The following is a 24,424-nucleotide window of genomic DNA, read 5'->3' as shown; positions in this document are numbered from 1 at the left end:
ATACTGTTGGCTAAGGGAAGCTGAAGGCACAATGTATGCGATAATCGAAGCACAATTGTTCAATCACGCTTCAAGAATTTATAATTTTGCAAAGTTTATCGATGCACGATATTCACACTTTGAATGCTGCTATTCTAAGTGCTGTAAAATTACTAATGAGGCTAAAATGGAAAAACTGCTTTGATTATTGCACTCTTTACTCACCATACTATGTAGCCATGGGTTAAAAATGTTTTTTATTGAGCCATTTTTTTGTACCGAGGTACTAATAAATGACAAATTAAAATTGATTATCTTAGGAACTAAAAAATTAATTAAAAAGCTATTTCATATTTGAAATCAGTATAAAAAGCTGTGCAATGTGATACAGTTTCATTAGGATTGGACTAAAAATAAGGAAAATAGGTCTAAGACCAGTGTCCCCCTTTAAAGGGACTATGCAACGAATAAAAAGTCACTTGTAAATGTTTTCAATGCTTAGAAATGATGCCAAGAAGCATTCACACCAAGTAAAGTCTTCAGAACTGAGCCGGCAATTTATTATGAACTTTTAAAAACCATGTTTTTCAAAATTCGCGGGCCGATTGGTGTACTCGTAGTGACCGATTTTGGAACTAAAATCGTGGAACAAAGACATCACTATACCATGACGCCGCCAGGCCATCACACGCTCTCATTCGCTGGAGCCACGGCAGCCATGACGTCACGGGCACACTTCCGGTAGCCGTGAAAAGCGTCTGCTCGTGCCGCCGCGCGACCCTCTCGCGCAAGCGCGAGCCAGGGCATTGCCTTCGCGCATATGGTTTCAATTTTCCTCTGCCGCCTCCTTCTGTCGGGAGTTCCGGAGCCACTCGCATGGCTCTTCGTGCGCACGCATAGGGCTCGATGCCCCTCGCGGCCGTAAGAGCGAGCAGTCGCACCTCGAGGTCCGGGTTTATTACTGCTAATTACCACAGATGACAAGCAAAGAAACCAGACGCGCGACGCAATCCAGGAAGGAGAAGAGACCGGAGAGATGCCGCCACGCCGCCGACGCTGCTGCTGGCGGGATAGGAGCGACAACCGGAAGTTGCAAAATAAACGTCAGCGGATGACGTATTCATGGGCGGGGCCCAGTCCCACAGCTGTTTTCTTTATTTTTTTCTGGTGCCCCTCGTGTACGAGCTGAGGGGGGAGAGGAGGAGCGTAATTTTTAATCGTCTATATCTTCGCTGTTGTTGATGCTAGCTCAAAAATTCTTGCATTGGGGTGACGAGAGATCGAATGCCTGTCTCTCGTCTGCTTTACGTAATCTCAATTAATTTATTGCATAGTCCCTTTAAAGCTGCATGCCACTGCTGACTGCTTAAGAAGAGCACCGTGCAGCTGGCAGCTGCAGTGTCCATGATGTGCAGGCGATGTACCACTGCTCGGCACTTGCTGCTTGTGCCGCATAAATGGTGACTGCGGTGTCAGCGATTGCGTCATGTGCAGTGCTCATGATGCACGCTGCGTGTCTGGTGATCAATGTGTCATAGAAACCTGCAGATCTGCATACAACCTAAGCATACGATCTCAGACTGAAGATATAATTATGCAGGATAAACAACAAATGCCTGCCATTCTTGCTTTCCCATCTCCTTCCTACACATGACGATTTACCAAATGTAAGGTGATGACTGTAAAGCGAGCATTCGTCTTGCAGACACCAAATGGAAGAAAATGACTCTGCTATTCAGTACCGCCGACTCAGTAATTCAATAAGAGTGATTTAATTATGGCACAACGGGTGACATTCCATTTTGCAAGCATTAAAAAAACTCTCGTTACATTGAAGCAGATGTAGCACATCCTGCATTTGTAAATGGGGCCCCTGAAAATGTGCCTTTTAACTGCTGTTACGTTAAATTATGCCAAAAGATAACTTTTCCGCGCTTTGTGAGCCTTCTTTCGATGTTGAAATCGGGACAAAGCGTTACACGTGAAGAGCGTTTGCGTTAACAATGGCACTGACAGCGCACACACGGGGCTGCGGCCCGCTACTCACTCAGAGGGCACCTCACTTGCCTGATCCTCTAGAACGACCAAGGGTGAGCAATCACTCTCAGGGCCACAGTGGCCCGGACAGGAGCGATCACTGCTGGCCTGCATAGGGGGGCAACACTGCACGTCAGGCAAGAAGTACTGCAGTTTGAACTGGGCTACGAAATCGCTACAGGAACGTGGCCACCTCATTACTACCCCCGAAACGTGCTTTGGGAGATTTCAGACAAAAAATTCCCAAGTGCTTACCCTTGCTGGGTAGCTTGCAGAACACAGTGAGAGCTAAAACGAGCCTGCTGACCAGTCACCAACCATGTTTATAAAACTATGAAATTAAAACTAGGTGCAGTTTAACAGGTGCCACCTTGCGGCTAGGAACTGTCTAAGCCACCTAGGGTTAGGAGATGAATAGAATGAGCTAGCACCGTCTGTGCTCGAGTAGACTTGCAGCACCATTCTGTGCTAAGCAGACTAAATCGGATGGGGCAACACATGCTCCTGTGCTAATATGTTCTAGAAACAGCTCTCGCTGTAAAAATACTGACAAACATTAACACTGTGCTGCACAATGCAAAAACCCAGCGATAGCTGTTCAGGTGCATTGTAGCGGCGAGCCCTCACACCCAACGCTGCACCTCTGCATTTCCTTTTCACCTTCCTCGCGCAGTGCCGCAGTTGCCAGATTCCTCGCCTTCTACACTGCGTCTCTATGGTGCAATGCTTTCATCTCGCTCTTGCCAGCCTGTACGGCAGTGTTTACCCCATTGGTCAGAGTGATTGCCTTTTAAAACGAAAGCTTTACTAGGCTACGTTGGCAGAGATCGTGTCTGCAAAATGTGTTGGCAGCAGTTGTGGGCAACTCACAAGAGGTAGCGTCAAACGAGTGGTTGTAATCGTAAGAGGATGATGTGAGGATGCTGCCCGAAAAAAAAAAAAAAAATTCGAAATTGGATGAATAGTTCATTAATTAGAGCCAACAATGTCCAAAAAGTGGGCAAGGCTAGAGCAGAAGTGGTGCCAAATTTGAAAATGCCAGAAGTATGGCACCACGTCACCGGAACTGTGGGCGGAGCCAATGCGTGGCACCAAATTTTAAAGTCTGAAATGAATACTGAGATTAAACGAGGGAAAATGTGCAGTTAATCGAAATCTAATCAATAACTAATGATTACAGAAAGTGTCAAGAGTGAATTAATGTGAAATAAGGTGATTTAATTATGAATTAATGACACATTAAGGTGAATTACAAGTTAATTAATTGTATATTATTCGTGAATTAAGATGAATTAATTGTGAATAAAGTGGTTACTTAAGGAGACAATTAATTTGTGAGGTGAATTAAGCAGATGATTAAGGAATTAACTCGGAATTAAGAATGAAACAAGGATGCAACGAGGAATTAAGGATGAAAGGAGGGTATAATCAGAGTTATTCAATAACCAATCGATCAAGTGATTGAGAAAACAGACATGGCGTCAAACCTGAAAGGCAACCAGTGTTGAAGTGGCCTCAATGCTTTCGCACTCTTCCAATGCGGGTAGCGGCAGTGATCTCCAATTTTTTTTTCCCTTCCCAGCCATTCCTCCTCCTTTCCATTCCTCCAGTGACCACACCCTCCTCAGCCCTCTAGCTACCCCCATTACCGTGCGGACGTCTACATCAATGTTACGAATACGGGGGTTTCTCCTATTGAACACTATCGCTGTAAAACCAGTCTTTAAACCCAAGCAGACTTCGAAGAACCAAGTTCGTCATAAGCCAGTGGTCATTTCTGGCTCCTGGCCGGTCCAGCTTACCATGCGTTTTCTTGCCCTTTGGGTCCAGTTCAAACGACTACGGCTCATCCAAAGAATTTTTTTGGTTTGCCGGCAGATTGTAGCACGGGTACTAAATGACCATTTTGGTACCATTAAAAAAAAAAAAAAATGCGTCCGTTAGGGGGCTAAAGGGTCCCTGAAAAGCAGTTCAGAAATTCGGTATCAAATGCGTGCATTATGTGGCGTATATGCCACTGAGTGCCGTGTACTAGTCCTCAGAAGCGAGCCAACAATTACAATTTTTTAAAAGTTTCCGCTTTCACACCTTGCGGTGGCCTGTGGTGCCGGGCTTTCTCGTGAAACCTCCCACAATGCACCATGCACCGCTTGTGACATCAGCACTAAGGGGCTGTCATTGGCTTGCCAAAAACCACAATGAAGAAGGTAGGGTGCAGAGTGAGTGGCAAAAACAAAAAACAAAACAAAAAAGAAACCAAACAACTGAGCTGGGTTGGCCGGGTGATTCTTCCGAGGGCATAGTGCAGTGCTCGTCTGTAACCTTTATTTTTCTCGATCAATCTGACGTATAGATTGAAAGGAAAAATGCGGAGACTCTGTTTAATCGACGATATTTCCAATGCAACTTATGCTACATCAAAAATTTTTGTGCAAGGACAACAGGCGATGCAATATCTCTATAAGTGTTTTGGCTTTTTCTACCCTCGGGGAACACAGTTTCAGTGCCTCTTAAAGAGATCGTTTTAAAGCATTCAAAATACTAATTTTTAGCCATTTCTATTTAGCACTAGCAGCTGGAAAAAAAAAAAAAACACTTATGGCTGAGTAGAGGAAAGAGCATTTTCCTTTTTAGTCCTGTTTTGGTGTCTCTCAAAGTCTGTTTACTGTTTTTAACAAAAAAAAAAGGCAAAATATACGGATGACTTAGCTGCATCATTCATGAAAGCTAGACCTGCACAAGTACCCCGAAAGGGTCAATCCACGTGAAGTTATGCCAAGTCAAATAAGAACACGACATCAAATATACACGAGGTCAGTACAAGCCATGACAGAAAAAGAGAGCAGCTCATGTAATGGCAGGTACTGCTCCTTATTAGCGTGCTGTCTGCCACAACCTTACCGTATTTCACAACTATTATTATAACACAACACTAAAAAACAAGTTTTCACCTGTCCACTAACTTCTCGTATCTCCTCGAGATAACGTCAAAACTTGCATCCCATTTTGCCAAACCAAGCCTTACAGTAACTACAGTCATCCACACACCTGTCTAGAGGGCTCAAACGGTGCACTCTAGTGTGCATTTATGAGAATCACCTCTGCCTAGGGGCTCGATACAGCTTTTAAGTGGAGATGCGGGTCTTCAAAATGATAAAAAATGATATTTGGGATCAATACACTTTATTATAAAGTTCCTGGGTAAAAATTTCAAGGTCTAAGTTCAACCTTCAAGTACCAAAATATCTATATATTTCTCACCTACGAAGCCCAGAAATGGTGATTTCAGATCGAAATGCGGCAGGACTTCGCACCTGTCACTACCCACGACCACATCCCCATTGGCTGTCATTTTGGTTTTTGTTTGAAAGCTGGGATCCTTCCCCACTAGCTGGTATTACTCATTACTGTGAAACGTCCGCATTCCACTGTTCTTGAGCCCACTACAACGACCTCCTTATGGCTGGCGTGTGCACGTCAAATGCGATTTTCTCAGCTCCGTATTTTTTGCCAACATGACAAGCCTTACGGAAGATTTTATTACTTTTTCATGGTCCAATTTAAATTTATCTTATACCGTTTAATTTGGAAAGAAGCAAACTGTAGAGCTGTGCTGTTTTTGTTTAGCTCAGTTAAACATTCAAATTTTCTCAACCATAATGTCACCTAACTATACTTCTTAATAATGGTGCTTGGAAAAAATTTTTAACATTTTTGTACGATGATGTACTTCTACAACAATACAATTAGCATAGCTCCGGATAGCAGGTCTTTGGCTACCGCCCTATTTCAACCAAAACCAGAAAATTTAAAAAGAAAGGCCCTTAACGACCCGTAAGAATTTAACTAATTAGGCTTCAGTTATTTTGTTATAATATGGAAACTGAGATACACAAAAACTAATTACATTTTTAAAAACAGAAAAAGAAACACATATACACACCTACTTTCATTACGATATCTTTATTAATAAAAATATTCATTTCAGGGCCTGTGTCTCCCCTTAAGGACATGACGAGTTAAACATGATCTATAGGAATGCGCATGCCCAAGAATATATTGTCAGAGCCCTTGGCCACTCTCAAATGACGCAAGTGCGCTCCCCCGGTTCGAAGTTCAAGCGCTCTAGACATGTGTGTGAACAACTGTAGATCCCAAGAACAAGCAACAAGAGGAACCACCTTCCTGTTGACACTGCAACCATCCTGGACACAGAGAAATTCAAAATCATAAAAAAAAGGCATATCACTAATTATACCTCTGGCACAATTTTCTGCGTTTTCCTTTACCCCACTCCATATCATAGTGCCTTTCAGTGCTGAAAATATGAAAGTAACTATTCATTATAACACTAACTGTTTCATGATGGCGCCAGACAAAGATGTGGCAGACCACTCCACCCCCTAACTCACCCTCTTGAAGATGAGCGAGTGCAGGCTGGTTCGGCAGGGGAACAGGCACAGAGGGAAGGACACCACCAGGGTGGCCACAAAGCCCAGCTTCAAAAACTCCGAGGAGAGCGAGGAGCCCAGCCGCACCAGCACGTTGCCCGGCAGGGGACCTCCGGCACCGCAGAACGCCACATACCCAAAGAAGCCCATCTGCCAAGGAAAGAGAAATGCGCACAATATGTGTGGGTCCCTTTCGCTTATCGACCTTCATTCATCTTCAGAGTTACTCGAGACAGGGACCACCAAAAGGCACCACAAGTCCAGAATGAAACACAAGCAGTGCACTCTGATCAGAACAGAGTGTTTCAGCTCTTCACAATACAGCTGTATTAACCAACTACGTAATGCAGGGTTCTAAAACTCGTCTCACCATGCAAGCAGCATTGATAAACTTTCACCTGCTGCGGGCAAGTTGCTGGACAGGGGACCGGATTAAGAACGGATCAAAGAAATCGAGTAAAAAAAAAAAGTAAGAAGACCTAGGACTTTTTCCTTTTTTGTTGTCTTTTCTGTTGTATTCAAAGTTTCTAGGCACATAAAAAAAACTACCGTATTTATGTGCATAATTAGTGCACCCCTAATTTATTACCCGGATGTATAAAACAAAAAATTTACTCGCATATTTACTCGCAAATTTACACGCGGGTGTGCGCCGGGAAAGTTTCGGAAGATTTGCGTGGCTGCATTGCTGCGTGCAGCTGCGAAAGGTGACTGAGTGTTAAAAATGTTACTGATCGTTTGTAAATTGGTTTCGGTAAAGAAAAATTAATTACATGCCTTTTACCCAGCTTGTTCATTCCGGCAGTCGCTTTCCCATACATACTAGCGGCTAAGTGAACAAACTGCCAGTAACAACCGGAGCGTGCGTCGTGCCGGAATCAAACTGTCAAACCACTAGCTGCTCTGTTTGCCAATAGTCGAGCCCACATATAACGGCCCCACTTAAGACGAACTTTCGCTTATAACGAACGAGACCTGCATGACCATCAAAATATACATTGTTTCAATGGCACAAAATCACACGTATAACTAACGTCGTTACGCCCTGCTGGTCGGTTAAAGCGAACGGACGGCGTAAACCCGGCGCCGCGAGATAACTTGCCTCCGACTCCTTTGTACGCCCGGCACGCGGCATGTTTTCCCGAGCCTCATCACAGGCGAACTGCCCGTTCCGTTTCGTGCCGCTCTCGAGCGAGATACCCTTCCCCGCTGACGCGCCATCCAAGATCGCCCTCCCGCCCCTCCTCGCAACTCCGCTCCCGTCTCCTCACTCTCTTGCAAATCTGTGCGTAGTCTCCACGATCAACTGCGCCGCCGCTGGTGCCGATTGCGGAGGCCACGCTCCGTGAAGCAGGCTTTCTGTGGGAGCCAAGAGGTGGCTGCACTGATGCTCACGGACGCCTCTCATTGGTCTCTCGGCGCTGTCCGTCTGTATCTTTAGCTTGGTTGGCTTGATTGCCGCCTGTGCACATTGCACGTCTACTCCATTGCGCACTTTTGTCACTCTTGTTGCGGTGCGGACGTTTGGTTGGCTCCATTCAAAACTCGGGCCCTGGTTGTAGTTCGGGATGGCGGACGGGAACACCGTGCCCATTTCCATTGTATTCAGCAGCGGAGATGATGAAAGCGGCCTGGGCGGAGGTGACGCCCACTTGCGTGCGGAACTGCTTCTGCAAGGCCGGCTTCGTCGACACAGAGCCTGATGCAGAGCCTGATGCTTCGGAAGATGACCAGCCCGGCGGCGATTTGTGGCAGCGCGTCGTCGACTCCGACATGGGGGGTCATGACATTGGCTGGAATGATTTTATTTCTATCGATGACGACGCCGACACCGCGGAACCGTGCACGGACGAGGGCGTCGTTTCTGAAGTGCGGGACAAAAGCGACGCGGAGGAATCACACGAGGATGAAACCTCGGAGCCGGCACCCATAAGCGCGCCTGCAGCAATGAGCTACATAGAGAGCCTCAGGCAACTTGTCTATGCCAAGGGCCTTCGGTGATAGCATGCTTCTGCTTTAAATAAACTGGAAACCTCCCTCATCGGATCTGCGCCGAAAAAACAGACGTTCATCATGGACTTTTTCACAAAGAAAAAATATTGTGTTTTGACAAGCAACTGTCTATAAAGCTGTGGTCCACTTACTATGAACTTTGGGATATAACGAATGGACGCCGCGTGACGCTAATGCTCGTTATAAGCGGGCTCGACTGTAGTCAGCCAGGCCGCATGCCAGGACACCATTTTATTGTTTTGCAACTCCATTTTCCCTCATTGCTGGCTTTGCGATTGTATCGTTCTGCATTTATATTCCTTTGAGCTGCGCACATACTGTCATGACATCACGCGCAGGGAACTGCACAATGTGGGCTTGGGTGAGTGCAGCCGGGGGGTGGGGTATTATGCGTCAACCTATAGTTGAGTAAATGACCAGCGAGGGACACGAGCTGCGATGTCAAATTATATGTGGCAGTATACACTGGATTTTATGACCTTTGTATCTTAGGACATGCTCACGTAATCTCCGCATGACTTGTGCACCCTCTTTATCAAGCCTTAATTTTAGAAAAAAAATTGCTCAAATTACGCAAGTCAATGCAGTAACTTTTGACCTAGGCACGGGCAACTGTACGTTAAGGATTTATTTGCGCCTACTGATTATCCAAGGAAAAATAAGAGGGAACGAGCGAGGTACGTGCGTAATAATATTTAGATGCAATCCTCAGAAATCCAGCAAGCCTAGTGTTTGAGACCTCTGCACCAGCGAGACTCTTAATCCTACATGGAGGGTCTGGGAAAGCAAATACGCACCAACCAGTTACCCTTGTCGTGTTACACCGCGTAAGAATAACACAGAGCAGTGCTCAGGCAAGCAAACATACGTTGCTACTTTTGACTATCACGGTTGTCTAAGTACAGTCAGAACTTGTTATAACGAACACGGATATTATAAATTATTAGCTATATTGAACTGTTCATAAGGATTTTTAACAAACGCATGCATTTCTTACTTTATGTATTGAACGCAGTTTGCCATAAAACTGATCTATCAAACTGTCGAACACCACACTGTGCCTGCTTGAATGGCAGGCGGCAGGCTTTGCCTCACTATACAGTTGACTGGTAGTGGTGCGGCAAGCGTTCGCACCACGTTTCACACTTTACCTTGCATTTGCCAAGAACGCCACACAAGATACAGCAGTGAGAATGGCTGGTAGCCAGGAGGTTGGCGCCCGTTTGCGTCTCTCGCAGTGATTTTTTGCTCGTAGTGACTCACAGACTGGAAGTGGTGAAGACGGAGACAGCTTTCGTCCTGGCGTTCGAATTTTACTTGTAACACCGCCGTAATGTGAGGAAGCCAGCCTAGCTGACGTTTGGCCTGCTGTGACCACTGTGTGCTACAGTGCTATGCGGGAAAGCAACCTAACTGGCGTTTGCCACTCAGTTTTTTGCGGCTTCCACAATCACTGCAAGCAGCTTCGAAACAGTGCTAATACTATGGAAAATATCTTTGCAAGATGCCTTTCTTACGCTGACAAAATTGAGCTTTTCCAGCATAAAGTTCTAGCGAAATTTTATATTACGAATTTCGGCTGTACAGTCTCGGATCTTGCTTCAACGAAATTCACGAGAATCGCGAAAAATTTCGTTGAAGTGGAAGCTTCCCTGTGAAATTTCGCGAAGCTTCATTGTCGTGAAACATTGACAGTTTGGACCGGATAGTTCATGAACAGAGCTTATTTTACAAAAAATTGTCAGTTTTGGTCTTGAGCCTAGTCTTGGCACATGTACAGTACTCACGGATTGAAATAGGACATTCGGAGCGCTAGCCTTGCAGTGCCACGCAGGCATGTGGTAAACCACAGGCCGGCTCATTGGCTACTGGAAGGAACAATTCTGCTTTGTAGATGTTCTCCCTCTCGCGCCATACCACAATGCACCACCTTGGTTCCATGAGCGTCTACGGGCGGCGCTCCATGAAGCGACGGCCACGCGCTCCGAATGTCCTATTTCAATCCGTGAGTACTGTACATGCACAGTGAAGCTGCACGTGGAAGGCAAGAGAAAGCACCTACCATAATGTAGACTATGGAGCACATCTGGACTGCTCCGTTGACCACCGAGTTCATGCGCTTCAGCGACGGATCATTCACAGTGTCGAAGATTTCAAACAGCTGCCTGCAAGAAAGGCACACAGCAGATGATGAAGCTTTCCAAATCTTGGTGCAATACAGTAAGACTGTCTGCACAGAGAGGTCAGAATAATGCACTTCTTAAAATTGATAACGCAAATGAATGAAATTAATGACTCAATAGCAGAGGGCTCTGGAATGATTTCAACCACCTGGAGTTCATTCATGAGGCACTAAATGGAAATAGCAAACTCAGCAACACACTACATAAAGAGGTAGATTATTCTTTGGAAACACTACCAACGCTTTTTTTTGGTGCTGAAAAGTGGCTGTGTTGCTCAGAAAATCAGAGATGAATTCCCGATACCTTACCACACTCACGGACCTCTAAACCCAGCAAAACATTACATCATTTTTACAATGTGTTCCACTGGAGCTCTCCGGCCAATCAGACGCCCCACTTTTCTCATTGACCGTAACTGCCCACCAACGGCAAAAAATCATTGCACGAGAAAGCGATGATCCATTAGTGGCTGGCAAAAAGGTCATGTTATCAAGCACAGCTGCAGGAATTCGTGGGGGGGGTAACATCACGCGTGCATTGTTTTTACACAATTTTCTGGAAAAAACGACGCATTTTCCATTATGTTGTGGAGAACCTGTTTCCCTCCTCCATTTCGACGCAGCCCATCTTCGCCATCTTGCGTCAGGACAGCACCGGCTCGGCGACGAGGGAAGTCTCCCTCATGGGGGAAGCGGAAACAGCGTCGGGAGTGCCACCTCGAAGGCTGCGCGGAACTCCGCGGAACCGGTTAGTTTCTCTTCGGTATCCGGCTAGTGTCACGAGCGGTTGCAGCCGTAGGCCCTCGTCACCTTCCGCAGCAGGTGCACGGGGATCCGTTGTGCCTTGCCGCTGGACTTCTGGTTCCAGGCAGCGAAGCGCGCGCAGCATACGCACGCTCTCGGCACCTTCCCCGGCAAATGTTCGGGGATGGCTTTGCTCCAAGAATGTGGCGCGCACGGGAAAACCCGGCCGGCATTGTCGGCGCATACAAATGTTCGCCGCTGATACTTCCGAAGTCGCGCCCCTGCCCCAGCCGGTATGTCGGAAGTCCTTCTTACGTAGCCTTCTATTTCCGAGGAATGCCTCGTTGATGTTTTGTAGCTAGCTTGCAAGTGCAATAAATAGCATATGAGTGTTAACGCTGTGTCGTCCCCTCCCTTTGTTTCTCTCGAGCACGAACCCCTCTGCGGTTAGCGAGTGGAAACGATGCATCCGCGGAGTGGGAGTGCGGGGGGGGGAGGCTGACCCCTCTCTATTTCCACAACATGACGCTATCCTACCAGTATTGGTCGACTTAGTGTTCCCCTTCCATGCTCTTTCAGCATGAACCAGAATATCGCCACTTCACCTCATTCGAAAACAGGCACCACAGCTGGGAATCAAGTAGCAAGCAGAACACTTCCACCACGGAGCTACCACACTTTTTAATAGCAAAGTTCCCGACAGAGGATGAAAACAACGTGCAGGGACGGAAACCATAACAAATCATGTAATGCAGGACCGGTGCAAACGCTTTTCAATCACAAAAACATATGTTGGCACTCAAGCCTCGTAAAGAGATGATGGCATCTGTTACTAGGTTTTGTTTGTCTCAGGATAGTGTCTCAGGATATGTGCACAAATAACATTACTCTCCAGTCATTCAATATGAAATGTCGAAAGGATGAGCGACTGCAACCACAGAAAAAGTGAAAGCTGAGAAAATAAGCCTAAAGTTTACTTCCTCATTTGCGTCGATTGTCTTGTCAGAGAAAGTGGCATCGCAATCAGCGAAAACTCTGATCTCTCCTTTTTGCAATGATATTTAAGATGGCAGTGCCCTGTTGTTGGAAAGCCATGAAATCTATGATTCGCTCAGGCTTTTTGACAAACACATAAAGAAGACGTTTTTTCCTAACTCTCTACCGCATATTTCAGTGTAATGTAGTGTAACAAGACAGATGAAAACTCAAAAGCGACTCAAGGTTCACGAAAAAAAAAAATTTGACTAAATTGGCCATTTTCATTTTATTTGCCACATCTCTTCTAAAGTGAAAGAGCACACCGTGAAAGTCAGACACTTACGGTTGGCAGGAGAGGGCCATGGCAAAGATGGGCAGCACGGAAAGCAGGTTGTCATGGCGCCACAGGACCACCCGGTCCCACCAGGCACCAGACCACAGTACTGGGAAGCTCTCCACAAACACCTGCAGTCAACCGCACACTGCTTACAGACCAAGAATCGCAACAAGCACCACGGACGACGACTCTTTTATAGGCAGTGTGAAGCTCTGTTTAGCTCTTCATTCCCGTCCCAGCAAACCTCAACCAGTGTATGCTCTGCCCCATACTTACTGGATTGAACGCGGCAAAGGAAACTCCTCCGAGTGGAGGAGACTTCAAAGGAATGACTAGAAAACAATACAACGGCACTAAAAGAGCATGAAAGAACTAAAAGCAAACAGAAAAGCAAAATCTGACAGACATAAGAACTTAGCTATATAGCTGCACTTTGCTGGATTTTGACTACAAGTTTATCATCATCTTTGAAGTCCATACCCCCTAGGGAGCTTACCCCATACAGGCTGGACAAACACTGTACCCACATCCAAGTTATTGATTAGCTTGGTTCCTCATCAAGCTGCTGCCCTTACAACCTGCTTAGCTCGGTAGGCAGAGCAAATACAATAAAACTGCTTTACAGTTGGCTAATACCTCAAAGGAGGCCCTCCAGCCAATGACGACATCCGACTGTCATGACATCGCGGTTAATCCGTGGGTAATCACCTTGCACCTGCCAGCCCCCTGAGATGCCATGGTAGCAGGTGCTTGGTAAACTTTCCATCAACATGACAATCAGTTGGACAGCCTCCTTTGAGGCACATTTGCCACTTCGTTCTCGAGTTGCACCCGACTGCAGTGCCATGGTGGTACTGCGTTTCAGTGCCGGACCAAAATGAATTTGTCTTCAACTACGAAATATCTGTGAAGACTGTATATCATTCAAATAACTGTTGCCCCCCTAATTGATCAGGTAGGAAAATGAAGCTGAGTGGCTACGCTTGTAAAGCGGGGTGGAATGAGGTTCAACAGCCTAAACACTGGACAATGTCACTTTGAGTCGAAGGCGTAGAAAACATGATGGCATCCAAATGAGCCAGGCAGAGTAATGCCTGCTCAGACTCACTTTGATGTGGCGTGAGCCTTCTGATCAGTGCACGACAATGGACACCATATAAAGCTTGCAAAAAAACTTGAGAGGACATTCAAGCTTTGCCTGAAGGGCATGACACGACCGCGTTGATGGATCCGTTCGGCGGCCCAGGGTCCTCTTTGTGTATCACTTCGCAGACACGGACAGTGTTCTTGCTTTCGCCATTACGTAATGCTCAACCCACCCTTAAGAGCACAATGCAATAGTACTCCTCTGTCGCCTAGGCTCTGCCTACATGCCCATGTATGCGGAATCGGTCATTCTGTACTTTACATTCATAGGCTGCAGGGAATTATCATACCACTCCTGGCACTGTGGTGCAGCGGTTGAGCGATGCGCCGCTGGTCCCTTCAGGTGGCTGTTTCAACCACAGCCACTGGCAGAGCTTGCGAGACCTACGTTGCCTTCCCTCTTCCCAAGCAACCTCTCATGACCAATCATTGGTTTATGGGGCTTAAAGCCCCAAGCGACTCAGGTTATGAGGGACATTGACCAATAATCAATTTAACTGCCACCTCCCACAGTGGGCAGTTTGCTCAAAGTCTGGTGGGCCGGTTGTCACCTGCCATGGTGGGAAGGCTGTGATGACGCCACAGGTCACGTGAGCTATGTGGCAGGTGGGCCTCCTGCTCTTCTTGACCTGCCGACAACACCAGGGTTGCTGCTCAACAGGACCCTTAATGCTGTCACGTTAATATATGCAGATACAGTAGCCACTGTATTGCCACCACAGTATGGCAGTACTGCTTTTCATCGAAAGACTTGCCAGGAACAGACTCCTCTGAAGAATCAGAAAGGGAAGGAGAAGCTTATTTATATGGAAAGGCAGAGGGTGTCAGCCCTAATGATGGTTCTCTGCCCTGCTACTCTGCGCTGGGGGAGCGGAAAAAGAGAAACATGAACATGTGCTAGCCCATCATCACCATGCACTGATCACAGCCATCAGCCACGACTGGAGAAACCTGTCTGCGTAAGCCCATCAGAACAAGGCTCCCCGTCAAGACGCGCAAAACGGTCTCTCCCTACTCAACTTGGCACACAGAAGGAGTGAGAGGGCACCTTGAACACGAGGAGGCAGTAGAATCCCAGAGAGAGTGCGGAGAGGGAGGTGAGGCTGTCCAGCCGGCGGAGCAGCCCCAGGGGGAGGCCCACGCAGGTGCCCAGCAGCAGCAGCACGGTGAGGCGCAGACGCGGAGAGGCCTCCAGTAGTAAGAAGTCCGATGCCAGCGGAGGGGCCAGGTCCCCCATCACCACAAAGAACGCCACGCAACTGCCCAGCAGGAAGCCCAGGATGCTGGAAGGGAGAGGACCAGCCATCACATCTCACTCGCTGGCTGCTGAACGTCTATGCCAGCGGGCATGATCTGAACCCCTTTACAGCGAGAGCTGTTATCAGCCCCCAACCCTCAGATCCATGGCGTTCCCTAATTGGCCAACCTTGGGGCTTCTCTCTCCAGAGAAGAAAGTGGGCACACAGCTATTTGCCCATAGAATATGCACCACTGACTGGTCTTCCTCTTCTCGGCACTCAAAGAAAAAAAAATATTAACAACACAAAGGATTCCTTTTGTTTCATAAGAATAACTGTCGCATTTCTTTAATGCAGTTCTTTTCACAAACCCGATGCATATGTCAGGTTATATACTTTACACATGTATGATGCACAATGCGCATGTAGGGTTATAACCCAACAGCTAGATCGACTGATGTGGTTGCTGTTGCTGCAGAATGGTGTGCTTTTTAAGCAACTTTTCTACAGTGCACAGGTTAGTAGGCTTTTCCTTTTCGATAAATGCATTCTTTTTGCAGGATAGTTGTCACCTGCCTGCAAAGCACACCCATCCTCTTGTTCATCAAATTTTCTGTAGCTCTTCAGCTGCACAGCATTACAGAGGAGAAGGTAACACAAATGCAGTGTGGAACCGCAGCGGTGGCTAAGTGGTTGAGCATCCGCCTTGCATGCGGGATGTGCGGGGTTCGATCCCCAGTGCCACCGGGTACCCACCGGTGATACAATGGGTACAAGCTTTCCCCTGGTCTGGTGCTCGGCTTATTTAGGGTGAAATGCTTGGAAAACGGGTCTTTGACCCCACCTTGAGAAAAAGAAAAATACCTCGTGTCATGGCGCTCTTTGGCCTTAGATGCCTTTGCGCCATAAAAATCCATCATCATCATCACAAATGCAGTGTTACCAAAAACTATGCAAGCCACAACCAGCACGATTTGAAAGAACATCCATGCAAGGAAAATTAGGAGAACTTTAGCGGCATGTCAAAGCTGCACTCTGCACACCAGCTCCGAGAAACCACAAGTGCTCAAATGCTGTCAACACTGCAACAGAGGAATGAATGTCTGCTATCAGCACATGCTGCTTGTTTAGGGAAATGCATTCATGTTGTGGAACAAGATACCTCGGAAAAGGAAAGATTGCCCTGGCATCAATCCCTTCACTAGAGGAGCTACTGAGGTGGTCTGAACCTGGTGCCATGAGATCACAAGACCGTGACAACTGCAGGTAACCATGATAAAGGAGAGGCAACAAGTTACTGGCCCCACAGGTGCCACGAAACACCAACTTAGTGCTAAAGCTGAGATGTGAGCAAGATCAAAATTCCGATTTTGGAGCACTGCATCATCATAAAGCACAGGAACATATGCAAAAGAGCATAGAAAACAATGGCTGGTGTTCAGAAACTGTCCCGACACTTCTCTGCATGTCTCTGTACTTTATGCTAGTGAAATGTTCCAAAATTCAAAAAAGAATTCCACTCAATGCGCATTTGATAGGAGCCAATGCATCAAGCCTGCTTTTGTGGTCGGCACCCTTCTTCTACACTTTAAATACCCTGACCAGCCGACTTTTGTTCAACACACGACATCATAAGCTGCCAAATTTCTTGGCTCTCCTTCATCTGTGAGCTTTTCTTTTCGCTAAGCTCTCTTTCCTGCTTTGAGTTGCCTGCTTCCATTATCCAAATTCTCTTAAAAGCCACCCCAAATGAGGAAAGGACACAGGCTATGCCAGGTAAGGGATGAACACTTGGAGAGGAAACAAGGAAAATACAGCACTCACCCGATCTCAACAACCAGCTTGCCAGTTGGGCCAAAGGTGTGGAAGGCTGCAAAAGGCAGTTGTCAGAGTCAGGGGATGATAAAGGCCTTACGAGTGCCAAACACAGGTTTTGAACTTTTGGAACAGTTGCAGTTTACACAAAATCACAGCATAGCTTTAAAATAAAACTTGTGTGAAACTGGCAAGTATGTTTAAAAAAAAAAAAAAAAGGCCTCCTGTATTCACAGTGCAAAAGTCTAGAAATACTCAGTCATGAGAAGAAAGAGCGAACTACCGAAAAGATGAAGTAATTATCTATGACAGGCACTGCTGCTATGTTAAGCTCTGGCGTAACATTACCGGAAAGGAATTTACATGCCTGAATTAAGGTTATTGTTAATATACAGCATTGCACCATCAAACCTTATTGCAGCACTTTTCTACATGCCTTTATGAAGTGATATTGCAAAGATAAATGTTTGCAAGTTGGCTGAGAAGTTACATAAATTTCTGCATCTTCTCATACAGAAAAACGAAATATACTTCCTGCCAATTTAAAAGCTGCAGCAACATGCTTTGATGGTGCAACCTGAATAGCACCAATCTTCAATCGATCTCTATTGAACCTGTACAGCAATGCTTTCTCTGCAGCTTGCGAACTTACCACTTCAGTTCAGCCTTGACACCACTGCCAAACATGCATTGTTAGGTTAGTTGAATCACCAAAAGCTAGATGGTTTGGTTTCATCTGGTTTATGGGTTTCATTGCCCAAAGCAAATCTTCGGGCATTTTGAAGAACCTTGATGCTTAAAAGGTTGGTTTTTAATATTTCCCAATTGAACTGAGCTTTTCGATTTCACGGAGGGATTCTTGAATGCATAAACGTAGCAAAAATTATTTTTCCAAAAATCTTTTTTTTTTGTTTGCCATCTTTTACTATTTCAAGACCCACGCCTCCCCTTAACGTGCACTAACACTGCACAGTACATGGACCTCTAGCATTTCGCCTCAATCTAAATACGACCACCACAACCGGGATTGAATCCGCATCTTTCGGATCAGCAGCCGAGGACCATAACCACTGCGGCTCAAAAGATGGACGGGACCAAATGATGACACAATGTGCCCTTGTGCCCCTGCTCCTTCCTTTTGCTCCATCTGGAATAATATAGACACTCTGGTTTGAAGAGTTTAACTCCTTAGTTTACATGCCTTCCCTTACTCAGTCAGCCATCACACAGTACTGCTAAATAAACACAGTACACATTAAACATTCTCTCCAAAAATATAAGCTTACACATAAGGTAAATTAGTAGCACAAGATTATCAGCCCCATTCGTTTCAGCAATACAGCTCCAAAACATAGAAGTGTCTTGTGCCCTCTTTCAGCACGCTTAAAAGAGACAGTCAACTGTCAGCAAACTTTCCATTAGGGGAATAGCACTTCTTGTTCAGCTTAGGACTCTACGGTCTTGACTTTACTATCTGCCTTGCAAGGGACTCTTTGGTGGCCGGCGGTGGTTAAACTCAACTTTCCCAACTGTTTGAAGCTCAGATGTTGTCCTTCATTTAACATTAGATGCAAGCTGCTGAAAAAGCCCAAGAGGGTACAAACCACAGCCTAAGTCAGTAACTTCCCTGTGCATCTTTCTCCGGAATATCCAACTGCACAGGACATTTCTTAGAAAGAGAAGTGAGAATGCTGAAATCACCCCCAAAATCTAAAGAAAAAAATCACTGCTGGCTTCTAAAGGCCTACCAGACATTGTGTTGTTGAAACTAGCAGCAATACTGCAGTCAGTTTCACATCTGTTCAGTTTTCAGATTAACAAAATACTGCTTGCAGTGTCGAAACTGGCTTTACCAGTGTTAAAAAACATTTAGGGGCAATCAATTGGATTGATGCAGAGGAAATGCGATAGCATTTTTCTTCCACTGGCCAATATATTCCATTTCTAACTCCACTGCCTTTCACTCACTACTTTATTCCAATTCTTATTCCACTTCTATTTGTAACTCCTTCTTTTATTCATTTTTGCAGAGTCATTCTTAGCCCAGTGTCTTCTCCTCTCCCCTACAAGTGGAAAGGTCGGAGGGGGGATGGATGGCAGGTGCAGATAGGGAAACCCTTCTAAACGCTAGCTACCACCTGCCATGGTTGGTAGGTGGAGGCATCACACAAATGGCGCCGCCATTACTGCCGGACAATTTTCGCCTTCATGGCCTTCCTAACACTACTGCATTAAAACGTTTACAGGAAATTGAATCCTGGTCCAATCCTTGGCCATTAGCACAAAAAAGGCGATATCTCCCACCTGGATTTCACATTACATCGCTTGTTTGAGCAAGAGAACCCCGGTAAAAGACAAAAAGAGCCCGGTGGCAGGTGCGTACCAAGGAACTCATAGTTTCGCCGCCTGGCTGTGATGGCCGACTTGAGCAGCAGGTGGCAGGTCATGCGCGTCACCAGCCCACTGGCCAGCAGGAGTAGAGAGCTCAGCACTATGCCACACTGCAGAGAGAGAGAGCAAAACAAGAAAAGGCAGAGCTTACACTTTTGTCAAGTTCCGTGTCTAACATCAAAAGTGTCTCTATCATTAACCTTCACATGTTTTAGCACACCACTTTGCCAATACATACGTAGGAGACCCTTGGCTTAGGTGAAATATGAATTTCACAGCAGCTCGAGAAAGCAGCTGAAACTATGGCTCTCTGAATGAGGTAGTCAGCATAAAGAGTGGCACAATACACGATTATTCCGTCGACAGACCAGCACCAGACGCTACTGCCAGGAACAAGAATGGGAATGTTATTAAATTTTGATAAATTATTGGCCTACTTTTGAGGATTTGTATGTGGAATGAGTTCTCAGTTACTTTACATAATGCATGGTCCCTTTTAAAGTCGCTTTATAGACCCTGTAATAATGAAATTCCACAAAACTTCACGGCAGCTTTCAAGCCTGAATAGCATAGTGGAACGCCACCATGTTGGCAAACTGCCGGTGACATTCCGAGAATGAACACCCTTTATTGGTTTCACTCCTGGCCAGATCCGTGACATTTTGAGAGGAGCGAAATGCTAAAACACGTGTGTGTCAATCGCCTGATGCATGTTAATGGATTACAAAGAACAACGCCACTAAACTTTCGCTATGGACAAAAATTGATTCTATACCGCTTTCTGGCAGCATCTGTTTCCCCGGCAACACAAGTCTCATTTATTTCCGAAAAAAAAAGTTATTAAAAATCTTCCCACCACTCGATTCAAACTACAGAACTGGACGCCAAGATCCCCGACCGGAATTGCACGATGGTGTAGGCTAGCATCAGGAATCTTCGCATAAAAGACATGCCTTGACGGATTGTAGCTTGACTGCAAAAACAGCTGGTTGTGGCTACATCTCTATGTATCTTCTGGCCTCTTTAGCTAAAAAAAGCTCAGTTTTCTGCAAAACTAGCATGTATGTCATTAGAACATGATCATCTGTTGAAACATGCAAACCGGTGTCCCTTTATCCCCCTAATAGGCATTTTTTTAAAATAAATTTTGAGCCAAATTTTTTTTTTGTGCTTCAGGAAATGGTTGTATATGCGTCATGTAAAGCATAAAAACACCACAAAATATTTCCAGCAAGATAAAGATTAGCGGTCTTTCAGAACCCATACTGCCATCTGTTGCCTGAACAAAAAACTGTGTTAGACGAGCCCTACTTGCTCTAAGCCGGACACAATGCCTCAAAACATGATAACCTGGACTCGCCATAAGCCAAAAATGGCTGTTGACTTGTGACCAGCATGGCTAATCAATGTCCATTAAGGGCATTTAAGAACCTTGCATTGCCAAAATCATTCTGCAGGCTTTAAATACGGCTCACTTCACAGATAGGCGTGCGTAGCTTTGACACAGGAAAATAAAATTTTTAAAAAGAGCAAACTGATGCCAAAAAAGGCTGGAGGGACCGAATATGGCACAGTGGGAAGCCATCAGCTGGACGGCAGAATGCACTTGCCTTCTCGAAACAGTAGGGCATGGCAAGGATGCTGACCCCGATGATGCTGTTGCCCAGGTTGATAGTGTTCTTCAGGGATGAAGACCACACCATGTCGGCGGCCGTCATCCACCCACGCAATCGGGCTGCAGAAACGGGCAGAAAAAAGAAAAGAACAGGGTGTGCTCGCTTGTCAGCATGAGTTGTAAACATGCAAAGCAGCAGCTGACACCAGTGAAAAGGGGCAAGAACCCAAGCCATATGAAGGCCTTTTTTTAGTGCGCTAGAACTTACAGTCGCCCTTCCCTGCATTTAGCTGTTGTGTGTTTATCTGTTTGTTTGAAGCCACTTTGTCAGGCTCACCTAGTGGTGGGCAGGTGAGCAGACTGCCCATCGTCTTAGGTGGCAGCTCAATTAACTGTGAGAGGCTGCTTGGGAAGGCCAACCTAGACCGCAACCCAACCCAAGCAACCCAAGTCCTACCTATGGCAGCACATACCATAGAAGGGCAGTGACGCATCGCTTCACCACTGCACCACTGCGCTGGCAGTGGCACGTAGACTCGCAGGGATCTATGAATGTAGAGAATGACCAATTCCGTACACATGGACACTAGCCCAATAACTCCAACAACTGACATCCACGAACACTGGATCTGAACACCGGAACTGAAGGAAAAACTGAACTGCTAGTGCACCTAATTCGCATTTAGCCTAACTATGCAAATCGACCATAATTTATTTTTTATTTATCTTCACGCACTGCTGACATACAATGCAAAAAAAAATACAGGCCCATACTTTGGGACTCTTGGAAAGGTATTCAGCATTAAAGAATATGGCTACTTAATTGGAAATTCGGAGCTCATTTTCAAAACAAAGAGTGGTGTAGAGGGCACTTTCTCCAAGAACATGTCGATAAGCGCTAGCCTCAATCAATCCTTTGGGACTCTTGGAAAGCTATTCAAATTTAAAGAATATGGCTACTTAATTGGAAATTCGGAGCTCATTTTCAAAACAAAGAGTGGTGTAGAGGGCACCTTCTCCAAGAACATGTCGATAAGCGCTAGCCTCAATCAATCCTTTGGGACTCTTGGAAAGCTATTCAAATTTAAAGAATATGGCTACTTAATTGGAAATTCGGAGCTCATTTTCAAAACAAAGAGTGGTGTAGAGGGCACCTTCTCCAAGAACATGTCGATAAGCGCTAGCCTTAATCAATCCGTCAGAAGACGCTACTTCATCAAAGACTAAAGCCTACAGGTAAGGCTGGCTTCAAACCCTCGGGGCACATGTCCTTCTTTAACATGTGCCGGCAAAAGAGATAAATTAAGCTACCTGATACGTGGTTCTAATTCATGATAAAACAGTAAAAAAGAACACAGACAGATCAGCCATCCACAATGCATGCAATATAAGTGTCAGCTGTGTGTGTATGTGTCCATGTTCTACCCTGCTTATTATTAACTGTTTTATAGTTTTTTAGAATTGTGAGTCTCTCTGAACATAACACACACAGAAAAAAATTACAAGTGTGCCAAGCTGTTACATGCCCGCCTATGGCAGCAGAGTGAGATACCACTTGGATAGACGTCAATTTATAAAGTTACAAATTTCATCACCCCAGAACTTTTACTCCAGCCAGCATTTTGAAAAACATTAATGCCATACTTCTGGCTCTCCATGCATTGTATTAGCAGACGTGCAGTAATTCTTGCTCACAAAAACTCCAGACAATGCAATGCCGAAAATTCACACCTGCAAAACTTCACAGAAGCATACCTTTCACCTGGGAAGAGGTGCCATATCTGGTTTACTTTGGCATACCTACACAATTGCCTTTTCAAATGAGCAGCAGCTGACACTGTTGGCTAGTCTGCCTGCCCTATTCTTTCCCTCTGCAGGCCAGCTTGCACGTGAACCTGACAATGTGCATAAAAGCACAGACGAACTTGCCCAATTTATGACAATGGCCATGATCAAATGAAAAGTTTAACAGGGAGGGGTTACATTTCTGCTATAGGGGTTGCATTTCTGCTATAGTTTATGGGTTTATGAGGGTTTAACGTCCCAAAGTGACTCAGGCTATGAGGGACACCGTAGCGAAAGGCTCCGGAAATTTCGACCGCCTGAGGTTCTTTTACGTGCACTGACATCGCACAGTACACGGGCCTCTAGAATTTCACCTCCATTAAAATTTGAAACAACACATGATCAAAGCTCTCAATAGTTTTGAAATTAATCCTTTTAGGAACCATTTGAATGTCTGACATTTACTTCGTGTTATTAAACTGCAAGGCTGCACACTTATTACAACTCAGCGAACTTCCCCTCAAGCAAACCTAAGTTTGTTGAAATGTCCCTACACCCTACGCAGAAAACAATTTCACAATCTTTACGTTTAATTTTACTCTTCTCGATAGAAAAGATTTGTCCCTTTCCGATCACCTACTCCAATTTCCACAAATGCCAGCTCACGTTTTGAGATTAATTTTCAGATTTCTGGTTGTACTTCACACCAGCAGAGACGTTTTACCTGTTTAAAGTGGGAGTCCCCAAACTTGTGGCCACTGGCCATTTTTCACAATGTTCGTGCAATTGATATAGTGCTCAAGTATAAGGCACAAAAACAAGTTTTGACTCACTGCAGTGATAAATGTGCTTATGCTTCATCGGCATACGTTAATAGCAATAATTGTTGGCACGAGTAGAGCCAGCAAAAAATGTAGTGAAAAAAAAATGCTTTTGATAGACTTGCCTGCTTGCGTGCAGTATTTTGGAAAAACTACTGCACCAAAGAGTGCTTCAGCAGCGTCAAAATTAAATGTTAAGCTCGATATGCATGTAGCAGTTTTTGGCTAAAGTGGATATTTACTTAAAGCCGGCACTCTAGAAAAGATACAAAATGACAAAAAAGGAGGCATAATAAAGGCTTAACAGCTTTTCATGTAATTTCATGGCACATTTGAGACATGTGCATATTTCGTTAAGTGTGAACAATTTCTTTGAGCTGCGTGTAGTATTTATTTCTTAAGGTTTCGTTAACCGACATAACGAAAATGTGACGCATGGAGGTATGGCCATTAAGCACCAAACCTCCATGGATCGCATCGTCATGATGTGAGTTAACGTTGAATGAAAACTATAGAACTACAACATGCAGCTCAAATCAATTTTGCGCACTTAACAAAATATGCACATGTTATATCTTTTCCAAATATGAATGTGTTTTATCAATTAAATGAGAAGCTATTCAGCCTCTAATATGCCTCTATTTTGCCATTTTGGATCTTCTTTAGGGCGGAGGTTATAACTATCCACTGGAGTCAAAAACCACTTAGTCTGCACAGAGATTAACATTTCATGCAAACGCTGCTGAAGCACTTCTTGGTGCAGCACTGCGTGCAAGCAGGCAAGTTGCAGAAAAGTATTGTTTTATGCACTAAGTTTTTCCCCAACTCTACTGGTACCAAAAGTGTGATTCCTATTAACAAAGCACATCAATGAAATGTAAATGCATTTATC

General features: G+C 45.3%; 1 protein-coding gene across 1 annotated transcript in view; it reads right to left on the bottom strand.

Moving 5' to 3' along the window:
• LOC144101701 (uncharacterized) overlaps positions 1-24,424 on the bottom strand; it is a 47,495-nt gene that overhangs the window by 21,226 nt on the left and 1,845 nt on the right. Inside the window, exons 2-8 of the mRNA XM_077634835.1 lie at positions 20,922-21,046; positions 19,304-19,421; positions 16,930-16,975; positions 14,916-15,150; positions 12,728-12,849; positions 10,543-10,645; positions 6,429-6,617 (exon numbers count right to left, since the gene is read on the bottom strand). Of these exons, the coding sequence (XP_077490961.1) occupies positions 6,429-6,617; positions 10,543-10,645; positions 12,728-12,849; positions 14,916-15,150; positions 16,930-16,975; positions 19,304-19,421; positions 20,922-21,029 (921 nt within the window). The 5' untranslated portion in view covers positions 21,030-21,046. The remainder of the gene's footprint in view (positions 1-6,428; positions 6,618-10,542; positions 10,646-12,727; positions 12,850-14,915; positions 15,151-16,929; positions 16,976-19,303; positions 19,422-20,921; positions 21,047-24,424) is intronic.

The sequence above is a fragment of the Amblyomma americanum genome, chromosome 8 (genome assembly GCF_052857255.1).
Source record: "Amblyomma americanum isolate KBUSLIRL-KWMA chromosome 8, ASM5285725v1, whole genome shotgun sequence".
Lineage (NCBI taxonomy): Eukaryota > Metazoa > Arthropoda > Arachnida > Ixodida > Ixodidae > Amblyomma > Amblyomma americanum.
The sequence above is the reverse complement of the archived record's forward strand: the minus strand, read 5'-3'. Positions and strand labels throughout refer to the sequence as shown.